An 18,990-nucleotide genomic window follows, 5' to 3' on the forward strand; every position below is an offset into this window, starting at 1 on the left:
AAATTAGAGCTGAAAAAAACCTCAAAGGACATCAAGACCAAATCTTTCAATGTATAGACGAAGGTTCTGGGACAATGAAGGCCTCATTCTTATCACTTAGAGCAAGCACCTAGGACTGGAAGGAACCTGAGCCTCTGACTCAGCTGAACCTTTCCCTGGCCATGCTTGGCCTTGCTGTCCTCTCAGTTATTCTGAAAGTCCTGGGCCGGCCACCTCTCCACTGGCCTATGACCCTGCCACACCCACAGTAAGACTCCTTGGGTTTAACCTCCAATAAGTCAGCTAGGATAGGGGGTAGGAGCCCCAGCTCTTCTAGGCAGCTGACCATCAGCTTGCAGGAGCTGTCCAGGAGACAGAGGCCTGAGGCATCATGTAGCTGAGATACAAGCTCATGGAAAGAAACTGATGAGCTCTGGATGTCTGAGGCTTGAGCCAGAGGGTGAAGCCTGGCGGGGCAGGGTGTCTACTGAAGGCTGGACAGGGCCCTGTGCCACCTTGGCAGCTCTGGTAGTCGCCCTCCATGAGGTTGACTGAGGGCAGGGGGTAGAGTGCAGGCCTAGGCTCTGGGCCCAAGAGACTAGGATTCCCTGACATGGCCATCTTGGCTCTGGGGGCTCCTCTGCATCCTGTCCTGGGGTGGTAGAGGATGCGCCTAGGGCATGGGGGCAGGGAAGGAGCCAGGCGTCAGGGAGCCTGCTGTTCTGAGCAGGCCAGACGGCGGGAGATCGGGTTTCAACCCAGCAGTATTTTTGGCTGGATGGGCTGAGGGGCTGAACTGAGCAGGCACAGCCTTCCCCTAGAGGGGTAACCCCCCTCCAGCACAACATTCACACTACCCCCACCCAGATAGACTACCATCCACCGCCCACCCCCACACACTGCAGGCCAAGGGGAGTCAGGTGTCAGGCCAGTGGGCTAGTGAATTATTTTGGGCTTCTCCAGACTGTTGCTGAGTTTCTGAAGTGTCTTCTTGATCCGCAGTGCAGTGAGGCGGGCAGAAGGGTTGGGGTACCAGCACTCCCGCATCATCTGAGCCAGGCCTGAGAGGACCTAGGGGAAGGGAGAGAGAGGCAGAGGAGAAAAAGCAGAGACATGGGTCAGGGGAGATGGAAAGGAGGAGGCAAGGAGGATTGCCAAGTAATGGGGTGACACAAGCAGGACAGAATGGATGAGAAGAGGGAGATGAGAGCGTTGAAAAGAAAGGGGAAGGGAAAGGCAGAAGTGGTAAGAGGTGGAATGGAGAGGACCAGGCAAGGATGAGAAGAGTAAGATAAAAAATGGGAGAGGAAGAGAGTAAGAAGGAGCATGAAGAAAGGCAGGCAGGACAGAAAGAGAGCTGTAACTGATCTTCGGGAGCACTCAGGTCCCCTTTGGTGAGTAGTGTTTGTGGGACACCTTACCCCACCCCCACCTCCACCGAGATCCAAGAAAGGGGAGATAAGCAAACCTTAGGGCTCCCACATCTACTGCCAGACCCCAGTGCAGAGGGTAGTGTCTCTTCAGACCTCAACCAACCCTAACTGGACCCAGTGGACACTGGAAGAATGGTGGTGAGCACTGCAAGTGTCCGGAGAGGAAGCCACCCCAAGAAGCTCAGTGATCCCAGAGTGAGCCAGCCCCACCCTGAGCTGATTCTTGAGAAGGAGTGTATGTGCGCAGGAATTCATGTGTGGCTTTTTTTTGTGGAAATGTACACTGTGCAGAAATGTACATGTGTACATTTATTCATTCTTTTAATAAACATCTATTGGGCACCTACTGTGGGCCAGGCACTGTGATAGATGAGGATATAAAGGTCAACACAGGATACATGCTTTTTGTCTTCACGGAGCCAGCAGGCTAGCATACACATACATGAGTATGTATGTATATCTGTGATTGTATGTTTCAGTAGAAGCATGTGCATGCCTACTTGTGTTTATATACACGTGTGTGTGCTTGTAAAAGTATGTAGGGTTTTGAGAAAAAACAAAGACAAACAAGAACAAAAACGGCAAAGCAAGAAATGCAGCAGAACCTCTGACCTTTCTGGGAAAGTGAAGTATTCTCAAAATCCCAGAATAACCAGAGGATCCCTAGGGGTCCAAAGGCCAGACCAGGGATGTGGGAGAGTATAGCTAGGGAGGTACCCTGGACTGTATCCCCCAGAATCTATCCAGGTGAGCAGAGGCCTCGGACACAACTTCCTGGGTCCTGAAATCCCAGCTGTGAGCCACCACCCCATGCCATCCCAGCCCCCATGAAGACCTCACCGGGTCTGCAGCCAGCCGGTTGGGGATGGTGGGGGTCTGCTGGTCAACACACACCACCTTTTTCATGTCCTCAAAGCTGGGATCATTGGGTACCACATCATAGAAGGGTGGCCTGTAGTCTTCCACGATGCCTGGAGGTAAAGGGCAATGGAAAGTCACACAGGACCCCAAGAAGGCCCAATACCACCCAGAGGAAACCAATTGCCTGACCATGTTACCCTTTAGAGGAATATTATAATATTAGAAATATATTTATAAATAATAATTACTACTTCTTATTTTGCCATGTGCCAGGCATTGTGCTATAAATGCTTTACATGCATTATCCTGTTAGTCTTCACAAAAATCTTATTAGTTAGGTACTGTTATTACCCACATTTTACAGATGAAGAAACTGATGCTCAGAGAACTTGAACCCAAGGTTACACAGCTAGTAATGGCAGAGTCAAGACTTAAACTCATCTCATTAGATTCCTCGGCTAGATCTTGTTCCACTGCTTCCCACTCAAGGTCTGGGTACTGCCCGTAGGTCCCAACTATCACAGATGCCCAATAATACCTAAAGTTTACTGAGCACTTACTATATGCTAGGCACTATCCTAAATGCATTGCATTAAATCCTCATAACAACCCTATGAGGTAAGTAATGCTGAGTTCCATTCTATAAGCAATTAAATTAAGGCCGGAGAGGTTAAGAAACTTGTCTAAAATCATACAGGTAGTAAGTGACAGCTGAGATTTAAGCCCAGAAAGTCTACCCAAAGCCCATGCTCTTAACCTCCAAATTTTATAGACTTAAGGGAGAGTAGCTGGTTGCCTGCTATACGAGGCTGTAGAAAAAAGAGAAGGGAGAGAAAACACCTCTCTTAAGAGAAAGAGATTTTTACCCAGGTCCAAATAACATCCCCCTACACTCAGGGATGGCATAGGCCTCTGCTGACCCTCTCGGCCAGCATCGCCCCTCCCTTATCCCAAGTATGCAGTCCTTAGCAGGAGCTTTCTGAAAAGGCTGGCTGTGGATCTGCAGACAGCTCAAGCAGAAGAGGCCAGACCCAGAAAAAGTGCCCCATGCTCCACCCTGCTTCCCAGGCCAAGGATGAGGGCCAGGGCCACATAGTCGAAAACCTCGGAAGAGCCTGCGCCAGCTGTTCTCCCCATGGCGGGCTTCCAGGCCAGCCCCTGTGCCGCTCGCGCCCTAATCAGTGCTGCACAGAGGCCTGAGCGTGTCTAATGGGCCTTTAATCAGTGCCGGGGCTGACACCAGATTACAGTGTTTATAATGCGCCACAAATCAGTATGGGACTGACAGAGCTTCCCTCCGCCCCAGGAGCCTGCAGTCAGCCTCCCCCTCAGCCCTGGCTGGTCCAACCTTTCTCGTCTGCCTGCAGCCTGGTCCAAGTAGCCTTGGTCCTTCCAGGTGCCCCCTTCTCCTACCCCAGCCTCTAGAGCTGATTCTGAACTTTTAAGCCTCAAGAGACAGGAATCTGAGGCCCTCGAGTCTCCCAAAAGGTCTAGTGACACCTCGGCCTCCACCTATCAATGACTGGTGAGAGCAAATGAGGCCTGGCGTGAGGCTGGCTCCTCATAGATGCTCAGGAAATGAGAATTTACCTTTCCCCAAGGAACAGAGCTCCAGTCATATCCTGAGGCTTGTCCCCAATCTATCAGGACCCCGGCAACCTCTCCACATGGACAGTTTCCACAAAGACTGACAAGCCTCTCCACCCAATCCAGACCACCACCCATCATCCATTCACCCCAGGGCTGAGAGGCCACTAGCCACATGGCTGCCCACTGTACGGGGTCAACAAAAATGAGGTCCCTCTGCCTGCTCCTGGCCCCTCAAAAATTTGAATCCCTTGTGGCTCCCACAGTAATAATGAGGCAGCGATAAACAGGCAGTTTAGGTTCTATTATATCCTGCATTTTTGTGGTCAAGGAAGCCAAGGACCAGAGAGATTTAAGTAGTACAGTGGTAAAGAGCACTGAGCTTAGAGTCGGATTGCCTGGTTTCAGACTCCAGTGCTGCCTCTAGCCAGCTGTAATTTGTGCCTCAGTCCCCTCACCTGTAAATGAGGATGATACTGTGTCAGGCATTCATTATGACAACAATAATTGACACTAATATTTCCTGAGCTCCAGAACAGCTCCATACACTGTCTTAAATACTTCATTTGGATTATCTCAACAACTAGAAACTATTTTTATTCTCATCTTATAAATGAGGAAACTGAGGCATAGAGAAATTAAGTAACCTGTTCGTGGTCAGTGGCAAAATCAGGAACTGAACCTAGGCAGTCTAATTCCCAACCCATTTTCTTAACCACTAAGCAACACCAGCTTCCTGCCAACATACGATGATTAAATAAGACAGTACATGTATATTATATGGTACCTGGCACATATTTAAGCTCAATAAATGTTAACTGCTATTAATATTTCTGTTATTATCACTTACCCAAGATTTCGCAGCCAGAATCACAGACTCACAGACTCAGATGAACCTTAAAAAGTTCACTCAGCTGAACCAGCTGGCAAGTGGTAACGAAGGGAATACAGGTGGCCTGGCCACAAAACCCTCATGCCGCAGGGACGCGCCATGGCAGGAAGACCCCATCTCCTGCCTGTGGATCCACCTGCCCCGTTCCCCTTTCCTCACCGGCGCAGGGCGGGCCCTCACCATTGACAATGGTCCGGCGGGCGATCTCCCACAGCACCAGGCCAAAGGCCCAGATGTCAGTCCACTTGTAGGACTCGAAGCAGTCGGTACGGATCTGTTCGTCCAGCACCTCTGGGGCCATGTACCGTTTGGTGCCTACTCGAGGATTGTTGCCAATGTCCAGGTAATCACTACCCTGGGAGTGCATCACAGCCAGGCCTGTGGGTACCGGGCGTGTCACTTCTGCCACTCGCCTGAGCCCACAAACAGGGTGGCCCCTCAGAGCCTGGGCTCAGGGCGCAAGGCAGGGATGGAATTGTGACACAGAGGTGCGGGCGAATGAAGACCTGCCTCGAGGTGGGCTGGGAGAACAACTGTCCCAGCTTCATTTCACTTGTGTAGTGCTTTCTAGGTACCCAAGAACCCAGTAAGATGTTAGCAGGCAAGGCAGGCATTATTATGCCCATTTCACAGAGCAGAACCCCAAGGCCCAGTAATGGGAAGCAGTGTAGCGAGTGAAGCTAGGATGAGAACCCAGGTTCCTGGCTCCCTGTCTCTTTCTCTCAACTCTTAGGAGTTGGGGTGATGTGGTGGAAGGAGTTTGGGCTGGAAAAGGGTGTTACGCAACTTGTAGGGGTGAAATGAGACAGCAAACATCTCTAAATTTTAAAACGCCAATCCGTATCGGCATGCAAATAGGCCAAGGCGGAACCAAGCGCAGAGGGAAAGAGCGCGAACCTCGAACTCCGCCTCCCAGCGAAGGGCCCGCCCCGCCCCTGCGAAGTGCCCATCCTTTCTCCACCCCACCCCCTGCGAAGGGCCCGCCCCTGCCCCGCCCGGCTCACCCAGGTCCGCGATGCAACACTGCAGGTTGCTCTTGACCAGCACGTTGCGACTCTTGAGGTCACGGTGGGCAATGGCGGGTTTGCCCTGCGTGCCGAAGATCTCCACATGCAAGTGCGCCAGACCGCAGGCCGCGGACACAGCTAGCCTCAGGGCCAGCTGAGGCTCCAGCGTCTGTCTCTGCAGAAAGTCATAGAGCGAGCCATGCTCGTGGTAGTGTGTGATGAGCCACAGCTGCGTGCTCGAGTTGCGGGAAGTCATGTCCGAGGCGATAAAGCCTGTGAGCAGAGGGTCAGGTGGCTCAGCAAAGGGGCTAGGGATGAGGGAGGCTGGACCGGTCAGGGTCAGGGCTGGGACTGCAGGCAGAGGATGGACTGGGTCAGGGCAAACTTGGGGCTGGGGTTGAGGCTGGTTTGGCTTAGGTCAGAGAGGAAGCTGGAGTCAGGGATTTGGGGTGAGAGCCGGCTGGGAGTCCTTCAGGGTTAGGACAGAATCCAGAGGCTGGGGACTCCAGCCCTGAGGGCAGCAGGGTAAAAGCCGGGGGTCCGGCAAAGCATCCCCAGCTTGCCTAGGATGTTGTCGTGTCTGAGCAACACTGTATTGTAGATCTCAGTCTCCCGGAACCACGACTGTTCATCCCTTGAAGAGAAGATCTTGACAGCCACACTCTCGCCATGCCACAGGCCTCGCCACACCTCACCATAGCGGCCCTTGCCTGATCCAGTGGCGGGAGGGGAGGGAGAAGATCACACAAGCCCCTGAGCACGGTAGTCCCCAGAACACACCCCCATCTTGATGGTGCACTGACCCAGCTGAAGAACCTCTGACACTTGTATTTAACTTAATCCAGACCCAAACCCCACTGGCAGGCCACCCCCATCTGCCTCTTGTTCCTCATCAGCTACTGCAGATGGATCTAGCCCTGACCCATCTCCAACGCCCTCCCTGCCCAGCAGTATTCCCATTCTGAGCCAGGCCTAGCCCCTCCTGTGACTCCAGAGGTCAAGAGCTCCCTCAGCCCTCCAAGCTCATGGGAACCCTTGGTCCCCATCCCCCAGGCTCACCCACTGCTCACCCACACACTCCACCAGGGCAACCTGCCGCGCCACTGTCCTCTGCACCAGGAAGGGGAGCCCCGAGCCACTGCCCGTGGTGCAGTCACTGTCCAGGAGGTCCTGGAAGTAGCAAGAGGCCACTGAAAGGCTGTCCCCACCCATCCCAGTTCCCTTCTCCTTCCTCAACCAGGGTCCTGCTGCTGTGTCTCCGCATGCTCCACACTCGTCCAGCCCCCCACCCACTGAAATTTGAGTGTCTGTGATTGTGCCTTTCTCAGCTCCCTGTCAATCTGCATCCCCTCTGATTCTGTGGCTCCTGCCTACCCTTCCCCCCATCCCGTGTCCCAAGTTCCCCATGCCCATACCCCCAACATGCTGTCCCCCTGCTCAGATGCCTTCAGGATGAGGCTGGACTCGCCCAACTCGCTGTGCAGGCCCCGATGCTTCTCCTGCCTCCGCCGGACATGCCACAGGCCCAGGGTACCCAGGGCCACCAGGGCCAGCAAGGCCAACACAGGGCCCAGGATCAGAGGCAGCTGGCCATCTACTTGCGGCTGCTCCGGAGTTGGGGTGGCTGCCAGAGGGGGGACACTGAGACCCAGCTTCCATCAGGCTAGAGTCCTCCCCACCTTACCACACTGCCATCAGATTCCAGGGTCCTGCCTCCCCCGCCCTCCTGGCCAGAGCATAAGAAGAAAGCAGGGTAGGAGAACAGGGTCTGAGAAGATGAGGAGGGGTTGCTGGGGCAGTTGGACATACCCTTCAGCACCAGGGACACATTGTGGTTGCAGAGGGAGCTGTTGCAGCAGTAGTGGTTGACGAATTCAGTGGGGCGCCCCCTGCAAAGCTCCTGGTGCATGTTCCCGCAGCCCCTATGTTCCTGAGGGTGCCTGCCCTCCTCCCGCACCAGCACTACGGTGCACCAGGCCCCCTGGCAGGTAGGCCCCTTGCAGTGTGGATTCTCACACGTACAGGTCACCAGTGGACCCCGAGAGGGCTTCACAGGGCCACCTGGGAGACACAGCAGAAGCTCAGCCACTCTGGGCCCAACTCTCCAGCTGAATCCCACACCCACTGCCCTCTCCCTTCTGATCTCCCAAACAAACTCCTTAGTTCCACCTTCAGATTATCCTTCCCTGAGAACCAGGCCTCTCTCCAGTTCCTGATCCTAGGACCTCCCCTTCGGGTTCCAGACCCAGCCCTGGCCCCAGCCCCAATCCTAAGGGCTCTCCCAGGCCCTCCCTGCCAACATTCCCACACTCTGTACCCCCTAGACAGAAGTTCTCATCCTGAAGTCTAGTAGAAAACCAGCCTGCAGGTTTGGATCAAGAGGGCAGCAAAAGAGGGTTGGGGTAGCTAGTCTAATTGAGCCTGTCTTCTGCCCTCCAGCTAAGCTCCAAAGTCCCTTTTCCCCAACTCTTCATATTCAGCCTCAGCAAGAGCTGAGCCCGGAAAACCCTTCCTCCCTTCAGGCCCCTGTTCCCTACCTGCTCCCCCAGTACTCACCCTGGTTCAAGCCCAAGGCCATTAGTAGCATCAGAAGGCCTTTCCTGCGAGAGTCCAAGGTCATGGCTCTGGAGAGAGAAGCAGGAGAGGGGGTGCAGTAAGATCTGCGAAATAGAATCCCCTCCGTGTTTTCAGCCACTAACCGTGGCTCCCTCCCACCCAGAGGAAATCACTGGGAGTGTTTTATTGGGGGGGGGGGTGCAGGGAGGACTCCTCCCTACTCTCTGTGTCTGGCTTTCGGGCGGGGCCTGCAGGGGAAGTCCTGGTTCACTTCCCCATGGAAACCATCCTGTTAGGGGTAAAGGGTGAGGAGCCATGTTTAAGTAACCGACAGCTTTGGGGACTCCCAACTCTGCACCTCTGCTGCTGACCTCTGACTAGAAGGTGCAGAGGGCATGGGGCTGGGGTAGAAGGATCATCTATTCATCAGCACCCCCTTCTGTTCTCTCTTGCCACCCCCTCCCAACCTCCACCCCTTTCCCAGTGCTCTCCCCCCCCCCCCAAGCCCTGGCTGCCTCAAACATAAACAGACTCCTGTCTTCACTTCCTGCCATTCAGGGTTCCGCCAAGCTGGGAACAGGAATCAAGATTGTTTAGATTGGGGTCTGGATAGAACAGGCAGGAGTCACGCACAGCAGGGAGTTCAGGACACTTTCTCAGGGCAGGCTGAAGCAGCCACAGGGTCCGGAGGAGCCGCCTGGGGCTGGAACAACCCCCATGACAGAATCCTAGGGACACACCTTGTAAATCACAAAGCTCAGCTCTTTATTTTAGAGAAGACGGAATTAAGGTTCAGACAGGGGAGGAGACTTGTCCAAGGTCAGATAGGATTCAGTAGCAGTACCAGGAGTATAACTCAGGTGGCCAGACTCCCAGTCCAGTGCTCTTCCCACTCTATCTTCCAATCCATGGTAGCGGCCCATGTCTGAGCCCTCAGGGCTGTAACAACCATACAAAGCTTCCACAGTGCTGGCTCATACTGGTGAAAGAAACCTCTCTGCAACCTCACTGGAGTGTAAGAAACCTTCGCTATTCTATTCCCTGGTCCCCTTCTCTTTCTTTGCTGTCCTGAGAAGGAGTAGCGTGGAGCCAAGGCTGTGGGAAGGGAAGTGAAACACACTTAGACACTGAATGTTTGGCCTTCCATGGCCGGCTAAGGTTGAACTTTTCCCAAAGTTTTATGAAGAGTGTTAAGGGAAGTAATTCTAATCTATGACAGTCCCCAAATTAGGTCCCAAACCAACTAATGCTTCAGAAGCCACCCCTTCTTCATTTCTCAAAGGTTTAGAACAAGAAGATAAGGGCTGGCAAGAACTGAGATCAGACAGTAAGAAGGACCTTCTGAATAGTGGAGAATGTGCAGGGGTGTGCCTGGGGACTGGATCCCTACACAGAGGCAGCTAAAATAAGGGAGACGGAGCGTCTTCTGGCATCACATGGTGAGGCTGGTAGGGCTGGACATATAGCCGCATAAGCTGCAGGAGGTCCATAGACTAAGACTAGTACCAAAGGAAGATGCTGAGCCTCTGCGGGCAGGATGGCTGGGGGGTTGTGGGGAGAGCTTTATATGCCTCTCTGGCCGGTGGCAGCTCTGGTTTTCCTGCCTGGGCTTCCTCTGCCCCAGAGGCCCAGGGCTGAGGGAGGAAATGGAGTCCTAGGCTGCTGCAGCTGTGTCCCCAGCCTCTGCCTGACCTCCTGCCTTTTGCCCCTCCCGGCAGGCAGTGAAGACTCCAGCAAGCACTCTGCAGTGGGACTGGAGGCTGTAGACAAGCTGAATTTGTCCACTGGGGTATAGGGAGGAAGCCATCCTTTGCTTGCCCAGAAAGCAGTTAAGGAGAGGGTACTGGACAGGCAAAAAAAAAAAAAAAAAAAAAAAGTAGAAAACGATGAAGATGAAGCTGATGTCCTAGAATCCTCTACCCATGCTCCACTTCTCTGACCATGCCCCAGCACACCCTCTCATTTACTTTATCATGCATCAGAATCACCTGAAATACTTCATTAAAACTGCACATTCTTTGGGAACAGGAATCAAGATTCCAGATTCTGATTTGGTCCATCTGGGACCAGCAAGAAACATGCATTTTTTTAGAAGTTCCCCAGGTGGGTAACTTCTGATCAGTGGGTCCCATACTGAGAAACGTGTCCTACACAACATGAAGACTGGTCCCCATGCTTTCGTTTCACAGGGTGAGTGGGAGTGGGATGAAGAGGGTGGGACTCTTATTCCCACCCAGGGACCACGTCCTCTGCTGGAGAACACAGGCTTAACACAGACACCAGGGACTTGGAGACATTGTGGAGGGAGGGCAGGTCCAGGGCTTTGCTCTTTACCTCCACCTCAAGCTTCCCAGGCCCAGGAAGAGCGCAGGGAGGGCCTGGCAGTATTTGCAGAATACACGTCTGCCCGAATCCTGGAAATGTTAGTGGAGTAAAATTATGACTGTCCAATTTCTAACTGTCTCAGTGTAAGGTTAAGTACAGGAGGGTGCTGAGTCCTGACCAGTCCAAACTCAGATCTGACCCTGTGTGATTGGCCCTGAAACCTGACTCTAGCGCAAATGGACTCCTGGGGACTAACAGCATCCTTTCATTTCTAAGCAAAACCTCGTGAAGGATCTCCTGCTGAATGAAGCATCACTGTTGTCCGCCAGAAATCACAAATGCTAAACTAATATCAAACATTAACTAACCACTGTGAAATCCTTAGTAATAAGAGCTAACCTTCTCTGAGTATTACTTATGTGCTAAGTACTAAATTTTAATGGTTGATCTCATTTAATCTTTACGACAATCCAGTGGGGAAACTGAGGCTCGAGAATGTTAAATTTATTTCCCATAATTACCATATGTGCCTTGATCAACTTAAATTGCTGATCATAAATCCTTCCTTGGTCACTTTATTTCTCCCGTTGTTTGGTGTTAGGTGAGCCCCCGTAAAGGAGGAAAAAGAGCCAGTACATCTCCCTGACATTAACAGATTGCCCGCTGCTATTGTCATCAACAGGTGCCTGATGTAGGTTTGTTTAGATGGAGAGACAGAAATCATCTTAGCTGTAGGCTTAGTCACAGATGGAAGAACCAGAGTAGGGGTGTGCTTGGAAGGTGGTTGTCAATCTTTCTTCTGCATCACACCTAAGGGATCAATAAAACCCGCTCTCATCAGCAGCAGTGGCTCAGCACAGCGGTGACTATCACCGGGCCGGAAGTGCTTCCCTCTGCCCTCAGCAGGTCTGACCAAAATAGCAAAGGACCAGACTGAGCTGCTCCTGTGGAGTTGCCCCTTACCAGATACGAAGCATCTTCATCGCTGTCACTTCATTAGCCCTTCACAGCAGTGTGATGTAGCACCGTGCCTGCATTTTAGTGTCTCGGACAGAACACAGAGGCAGCACAGTGTGGCACAGAGGTGGGATATGGGCTCTGCATCATATAGACCTAGTTTCATATCCTGCCTCTGCCACTTTGAGCTATGGGATTTGGGCAAGTTATTTAAACTTTCTGAGGTTTAGGCTTCCATGCGTAAAATGAGAATAATAATAATAATAATAGTGCTCATTTCATAGGTTTAATGTAGTACAATTATTTAGCACTAAGTGGTACATAGTAGGCAATTAACACATGTTACAAAAACTCAACCATCCATATACACCATCCATGGAGCTTTGGACAAGTGATTCAAGTCTGAACCTGCTGCCTCTTCTGTAAAATGGGTAAAATAACCCTTCCGCTAAGCTGTGTAGAAGATTACAAGAGAAAAATGCGTCTACATAGTAAGTACTCAATAAATGGTAGCTATTTTTAACCACTCAATGAGATGTAAGGACAGGTAGTAGGACAAATGCGGCAGTAAAAGATCAAAGGGAACAGACCTAGCTCTGACAGAAGCTGCCCATAAATAGAGAGGGGATGAAAGCTACTGTCCACTACGGCCCTGACCTTGTAGAAAAAAGAAGGGGTGGGCTCAACAGCACTGGCCTCCAGGGTGGAAACGAGAAATTCCTACCTAGAGGGAACTGGGATCTCTCTGGCCTGAGCCCTGAAGGAAGGCCACGGCAAAGGGATGACCTGACCACATAGAGTTGGAGGTGAGGTTTGCGGACTGGAGTTACAGTGTCAGATTTCTTAAGAGCTGCAAAGGTTGGTCTGAGAAAACTGGACTTCAATGGGAGGCTCAACAGCGTCTGAGGTGGACCCTCACTCCCAGGTCAAGCTCCCTGGAGGGACATGACGCCCCTTCTCCGCGAGTGAAGCAGGGCGGGAATCCTTGTGCTCATTTTACATGGAGAACAGAGAAGTGACTGGCCGCAGGAGAAGTTTTCTGATTCTCAGTCCCGGTGCAGTTCAGCCCCCTCCCAGTAATGGGCAGATGGGCGGGAGGACAAGGGGCAGCTTGCACTCCTGATGGGCTGGGACCGGCCCTATGGCGGCCTCTCCGAGACCTGCCATAAGGAAGGGCCTATTCGTGGTGGCGTCAGGCCGCCCCCCACCCGGCCCCGCCCGCAGACCTCTTCTCACCTCTGGGCCTGCCCTGGGGGCGGCGGGGCGCAGGCGTGTGGCAGCGGCGGCTGTCGCACGATGAGCGCTGACGGCGGGCAGGATCCTGGCGCCGCCCGGGATGGGACTGGGGCCGGGGAGGGGCTCGCTCAGCGCGGCTGGCTCAGCGGCCTCCCGGGACTGGGAAAGGGGCTGGAGCAAAAATGTTTCTTATTCCAGCGTCTTCCTGCCTGGCCCGGCTCCACCACTCCCTCCTAATAAACAGTTTCCTATTGCCCAGCTCGCCGACTGGCCGCCTGCTTGCCCCTCACCGGGGCTGCAGGACCCGGACCCTCCCTCACGCTGCTCCCAGACCCGGGGGCAGCCACTCCCTCAGCCGCCCCCAGCTCCAGGATCACAGCGCGCACCCGCACCCCGGCTCAGAGCCTCCCACATCGGCCTCCCCGAGGGGGCGGGCCTTGGACTCCCACCTGGGGGAGGGGGATCGCTTGGGGTCCGGCCCAAAGCCGTGGGGACTGGAGCTACAACGGGAGGCACCACTGGCACGGAGGTAGGGGTGTGGTGGGGGCGCCCCCTGCAGCTGGGAGCCGCCGAGGGGTGACCTGGAATCCGGAGGTGGGAAGGGGCCACCACGGGAAGGGCAAGCGGGAGGGTTTTGGGGAGGGAAGTTACCTGTTCCTACCCACCTTTGACCCAGGTCCTAGGCCTCCGAGGCTCACAGCAGCAAGGGCAGAGCTTGGGGCTGTCAGGGTCCTGAACATTTTGGCCCCGCCCTCTCCTTCCGCCCTCAGGGACTCCCCACTCTTTCCAAATCCTTCAGCCTCCTCCCTCCGTCCCCTTTACCCCTTCGTGTCCCTCCCCTCTTCCGCAGTCTCTCTCTGCTCAGCTCAGGGTAAACAGGCCCAGATGGGGCGGCTCTTGGTAGATGGTGAGGACGGGCTGAGCCCCTCCAACCCTCTGACCGCTGCCAGTGTCAAGGAAGCCTCTCCCCATCGTGGGGAGCCAGGATGGAAGGAGAGGCTGGGAATTTTTTTGGCCTGCGCGCTTTTGGGAGGGCCCTCACCCCATCTAATGGAGTTTTAGAGACCAGACACTGCTCTGACAAGGTGGACAGGGCATCGGAGGAGAGGAGAATGGCTTCTCTCCCAGGAAGAAACTCTTCCTCCTGATGCCCTCGCACAGGCGCAGGGCACTGACATCATTGACTTGCTTCGTTTGTTCCAAGTACCGTGAGCACACTGAAGGCAGGACTCCTGACTTATTCCGAGGATCCTGGTTAACCACCAAGACTCTGAACTCTGGGAATCCAGACTAGTGTAACCTTAGACAAGTGACACCTCTCATGCCCTTAGTCTTCCATCTGTCCTCCATGGGCATAATAAACAGTGCCAGCCTCATAGGGTTGGCTGAGCCTAACACAGGATAAGCCCTCAATGAAAACATTTAACTTAATGAAAAGGCTGAAGGGGGGTGGCCTTAGCCACGTGGAAAAACGTGGGTATTAGAAGCAAAAACAGATCTCTAAGGTATCTTCCTATCATATAGAGATTCTATAAAATGGGCCACAGACCCCCCCCCCCCGACAAGAATAGAGGCTGGGGGACACAATGGCTAAATGCTCAGGCATGCATCAATTGTTAACTGACCTCACTTCCTCTGCTGAAACCCTTCCCACTCTCCACCCGCAGCTGCTTCACAACTTGTGAGCATGTGAATTCCAGAACCAAGGCACACTCAAATTTCAGTGTCAGGACAGAACTGTGTCCTGTAGCCAATAGGAAGTACTATGGGATTATGGTATCTGCTCTTACAGATTAAAGTGACCACTCGGCACTCTATTAGCTGGAGAACTGGGAGTGTGGCCTGTGTCCGTCTTTCATAACCACTCTCTCTTCTGCCCTGCTATGGCTTCTGATAAACCTCTTCCAGCCCAAGCCCGTGGAACTCTGTCCTGGGAAGTGAAAGCATTCAATTTGAAACACACACTGAGAACAGAAACATTGAGATGAACAAGAGCTGAGAGTCCCCACTGAGAGTCAGTGAGGGTGGGGGACTTTATCTGGGAAGAGTTCATGAAGCAGATGAAAGTAGAGTACGATTTGGAGGAGGAAGGCAGGGCCTGATTGGGAACAGGTTATTTGTCATGCTGGCGTCTCCCCCACCTCCCTGGCAGTGAGCCCTCTGGACCCTGACTGGTACTGTTTGGAGCTTCTTGTGAATCCCATGCCTTCCACAGCAAACAGAGAACCTGGGGAAGGCATCAGAGGAGGGACAGTAGGAGAAGGCCATGGAGACTGAGCCCAGTGAGGAAAGGGAAAAGGAATTACAGACTGTGTCCAAGTCTACAAGAATTAATTACTCAAGAGGACCAGCTGTTCCCCATAATCAGCGAGGACAGAACAAGAGGAAACAGGCCCAAAGGACTAAGATTTAAATTTAGATATTTACAAGGATTTCCCAGCAGTGTGTGAAGCAGAGGCCTGGAGATCCTGGGAAGGGTGTAGAGGTGAAACCTCAAGGAGATTCTCACCTATGAAAGGCAGGTGACCTGGAGTCTGGCATGAAGACAGAGGGATGGACAACTTGACTTTTCAGAACCAGCTATGAGTACTGAGTTCAAACATTGCTTTTGCCACCTGGGCAGGACCAGTTCATGCGTGTTTAAGCTGTGTAGACACGCAGCCCCCTTCTCCGCATGCTTGGGTTAATGCTCTGCTGTTGCCATCTTGAAATTCTGAATAATGTTCGAACAAAGGGCTCAGCATTTTCATTTTGTGCTGAGCCCCACAAATTATGCAGCCAGTTCTACACCAGGGTGAGAAGGAAGAAAGAGCAAGGGAGGAAAATTAGCAGAAGGTGAGCTGAGCTTTGCTGCTCTTAAATTGCAGAGTGAGAGATTACGACAGACAACCTAGGGATTTTTCAAATGTGAGACACATAAAAACAATAGAACAGGGTACTGAGGAGGGAGAACTGTAGGTGTCTTTTAGAAGAGAAGTGAAGCAGATACCTGTAAATTCCGTTTTCCATCTATTCAACACAGAAGAGAGTCTCAGCTTTGTGAGCTGGATGAAGCCAAATTTTGCCTGGAGGAAGAGGAAGTGACTGACCTCTTTAGGTCTCCTGCAGCTCAGGGAAGAGGCGCCATGGTGTCCTGGTTCCAGGCTAGGATCACCACTCTGGCTCTCAGCTTCCTCCTCTGTGCATTGAGGCATTTAGATCAGATACTCCCAAAGATCCTTCCCAGCCTTATATGATCTTCTTTGGCTCTAAAATTCAGGAAACTGCTTGGTCTCAGGCTCTATCGCCACAGCTCAGGTAAAAAGGCAACTTGTCTGTGCCAGTTTGGGGAATGTGGGGACAGCCCAGAACCTTAGGAAGAGGCTGACAAACAGGAGCCAGATTGCCCAAGCCACCGAGTCACCTTCCTTTTCCTCTCCAGCTCCTCCAGGATGTACCCTAGATGGGTTCATCCGCTCTTGGTCCACCCCTGGGCCCTAGGATGACTCATCTCAAGATGGAACATCTTGAGGAAGGGCTGGCATGTCAAGTCTGAGATTAGATGATGCCCACACAATGCCTTGGGGTGGGTTGGCATACAGCCTGAACTCTGATGAGAAGCTGCTCTAGGACTGGCTCCTCCCTTGCAGTCCAGTGACCTCTGGATTTGTCTCTCTCCACAGGCCTCCTTGAGACTCTAACTCTCCTCCACCAAACTGGCCCCACCAAAGGAAGAAGAGAAAAGGGAGTGGAAAGAGCCCAAGCTTGGAGTTGGAGCCACCGTGTGTGAATCTCAGCTCCCATACCTGCAAGAAATGGCTGGTAATTCCTTTTTTGTCAATTCTCAGAATAAAAGCAAAATATCTGTGAGTCCTAACAGCTGGTAAAACCACACAAATGTCCAGCTTTTTTTTTTAAGGGAGGGAGGCTGATCTGTGGGATAGGAGAAAACATGAACCAGGAGTCTGGAGATGGGAGGCTTGGCTGTATGACAGTGGCTTCTATTTTCTTACCTGCTCAAAATGGGCACTTCTTCTATTGATAGCTACCCGAGGGGTTGTTATACAGATGAATGTGTAGTTACTGCAGAGGACTTTGAAGTATGAGGCAGCCATTCTGAAAAAAAAAAAAAAAATGCAAGATGTCCCTAATAAGCACAGAGTAAAATAAATGAAATTCCGCAGATGAGTTTATGAGAGGCAACTGTACCCACATCCCCAGACCTTCTTGATGAGGCCAAGCTATTTGTTTCTCTGACATTTACTCTAAATAATGCCTTTGTAATATTATGTCTAGATTTTGTTCAGCTTTGTTGAGGTATAATCGACAAATAAAATTGTGAGATATTTAAAGTGTACATCATAATGATTTTTTCTTTTTTTTTAAGCCTACAGCTCCTGGTCTTCCTAGGTGATCTTCCATCCAAGTACTAACCAGTCCTGACCCTGCTTAGCTTCCGAGATCAGATGAGATCAGGTGTGTTCAGGGTGGCATGGACATAGGCCACCATAATGATTTGATAAACATATACCTTGTGGTAGGATGCCTCCCATATAGTTAACATATCCATCACTTCACATTTTATTTTATTTTACTTTATTTTATTTTATTTTCTGGTGAAAACATTTGAGTTCTACTCTCTTAGCTAATTTCAATTTTACAGTGCAGTGTTATCAACTACAGCCACCATGTTTTACATTAGGTCCTCATACCTTATTCATCTTATAGCTGAAAGTTTGTTGCCTTTTACCAACTTCTCCTTATTTCTCTTACTCACCAGCCCCTGGAAAACACTTTTTATTCTGTTTCTATGAGTCTGACTTTTTTTAGATTCCACATATAAGAGATACCATACAGTATTTGCCTCTCTGTTATTTATAGATTTATCATTTTTATTTTTAAATTTTTTAAATTAAGTTTATTAGGGTAACATTGGTTAATACAATTATATAATTTTCAGGTGTACATTATAATTTGACATCTGTATATGTTATTTATAGATTTAAAAGCTTCAGAATGTAGGTCATTTAGTTTCTCTCCCTCCTAATTTTTGATTGTTATATTATTATTTTGTAAATGTAAATAATATCCCTTTAGTTCCTCTTCTATTACTATCACACAGTATCTCTTGACTCTTCATTAATTAAGCAAGGATTATGGCACCCTGCACCCTTCCCTAAAGCTACAATTTTGCTGCCAAAAAAAAAAAAAAAAAAGGAAAACATCAACTAGCTAGGGTGAATGATCTTGTTATTGGGGTATATTCAGTCGAAACTCAGGACAGTGGGGATGCCTTGAGGGCCTGGCTGAGCATTTTGGATGACATGGGAGTTCCTAGAGGCATCAAGACGTTCGCTCATTCTAAAAAAAAAAAAAGCAGTCTACGGCCATGTCACCCCGAACATGCCCGATCTCATCTGATCCCGGAAGCTAAGCAGGGTTGGGCTTGGTTAGTACTTGGATGGGAGACCACCTTGGACTATCAGGTGCTGTAGGTGTTTAAGAGAGAGAGAGAGAGAGAGAGAGAGAGAGAGAGAGAGAGAGAGAGAGAGAGAGAGAAGTTAAAAAAAAGCAGAGCTTGAGTTTGCTGGGGTGAGTGTGGGCTGAGTTGGCTGGCTAGGGGGTAGGGTCCTGGCAGGCTCTTGGGTGGTGATAAGGGGACCTTTGCTGCTCGGAGGAAGAGTTTTAGGAGTTAAGGGAACCTTCCCCAAAGGGGAGAGCTTGGTATCTGGACAAGGATGGCATCCCTAGTTTTGGGGAGTAGGTAATGGCGCTGGCTGGGAGAGAGATTGTTTGATAGAGGGCCCGGGTTGCTGGGTGAGGCCAGAGGCCAGCGGGATTTCCTTCAGCTCCAGCCTCTCGGGTGGGTGGGACCGGATTGCTGGAGCTAGACACAGGAATCTGCCTTTGTTTCCAGCTGAAAGGGAAATGCCATAAATCCTGCCCCTTTCCACCCCTGCAGCATCTGTGCCCAGGCTCTGCCCTTCCCAGCACCAGAGGGCCTGGTACTGAGGGCCTTCAGTGAGCTCTTGTCTCCAGGACCCCCTCAGCTGCAGGCCTCTGCTCCTTATTCCCCAAGGCAGATCACTGGCACGGATGTAGGAAACAGATCAAGGGTGTCCAAGGTTGAACTAGAGTAAGTAACTACAAAGCAAAATTTAGGTTTTGACCTGTTCAC

General features: G+C 51.5%; 1 protein-coding gene and 2 pseudogenes across 2 annotated transcripts; 1 reads left to right on the plus strand and 2 right to left on the minus strand.

The window, feature by feature from the left end:
* Positions 1-13,626, minus strand: ACVRL1 (activin A receptor like type 1). Of its 2 annotated transcripts, XM_016142653.2 has the most exons (11): positions 13,499-13,626; positions 12,834-13,004; positions 8,316-8,383; positions 7,569-7,820; positions 7,175-7,383; positions 6,830-6,929; positions 6,323-6,469; positions 5,757-6,032; positions 4,933-5,130; positions 2,253-2,383; positions 1-1,050 (listed from the first exon to the last, which is right to left on the minus strand). In XM_016142653.2, exons 3-11 carry the CDS (start codon positions 8,377-8,379, stop codon positions 916-918), a joined length of 1,512 nt encoding a protein of 503 aa, XP_015998139.1. In that variant the 5' UTR covers positions 8,380-8,383; positions 12,834-13,004; positions 13,499-13,626; the 3' UTR covers positions 1-915. The 2 variants fall into 2 exon arrangements, with proteins under 2 accessions (XP_015998139.1, XP_036092997.1); XM_036237104.1 differs by lacking the exons at positions 12,834-13,004; positions 13,499-13,626 and having other exon boundaries at positions 729-1,050; positions 8,316-8,749.
* A 3,571-nt stretch (positions 13,627-17,197) lies between these two features.
* LOC118614640 lies at positions 17,198-17,316 on the minus strand (annotated as a pseudogene).
* Positions 17,317-18,191: 875 nt separating this feature from the next.
* LOC118614711 lies at positions 18,192-18,310 on the plus strand (annotated as a pseudogene).
* Positions 18,311-18,990: the final 680 nt, after the last annotated feature.

Source organism: Rousettus aegyptiacus, unplaced genomic scaffold (genome assembly GCF_014176215.1).
Source record: "Rousettus aegyptiacus isolate mRouAeg1 unplaced genomic scaffold, mRouAeg1.p scaffold_m13_p_2, whole genome shotgun sequence".
Classification (NCBI taxonomy): Eukaryota; Metazoa; Chordata; class Mammalia; order Chiroptera; family Pteropodidae; genus Rousettus; species Rousettus aegyptiacus.

Coding starts and splice junctions, on each gene's coding strand:
- ACVRL1 (XM_016142653.2), bottom strand. CDS start 8,379: ATGACCTTGGACTCTCGCAGGAAAGGCCTTCTGATGCTACTAATGGCC. Junction 6,470..6,829: donor TGCCCTGGTGGAGTGTGTGG/GTGAGCAGTGGG, acceptor CCACTGGATCAG/GCAAGGGCCGCTATGGTGAG. Junction 5,131..5,756: donor GTGTTGCATCGCGGACCTGG/GTGAGCCGGGCG, acceptor CGGTACCCACAG/GCCTGGCTGTGATGCACTCC.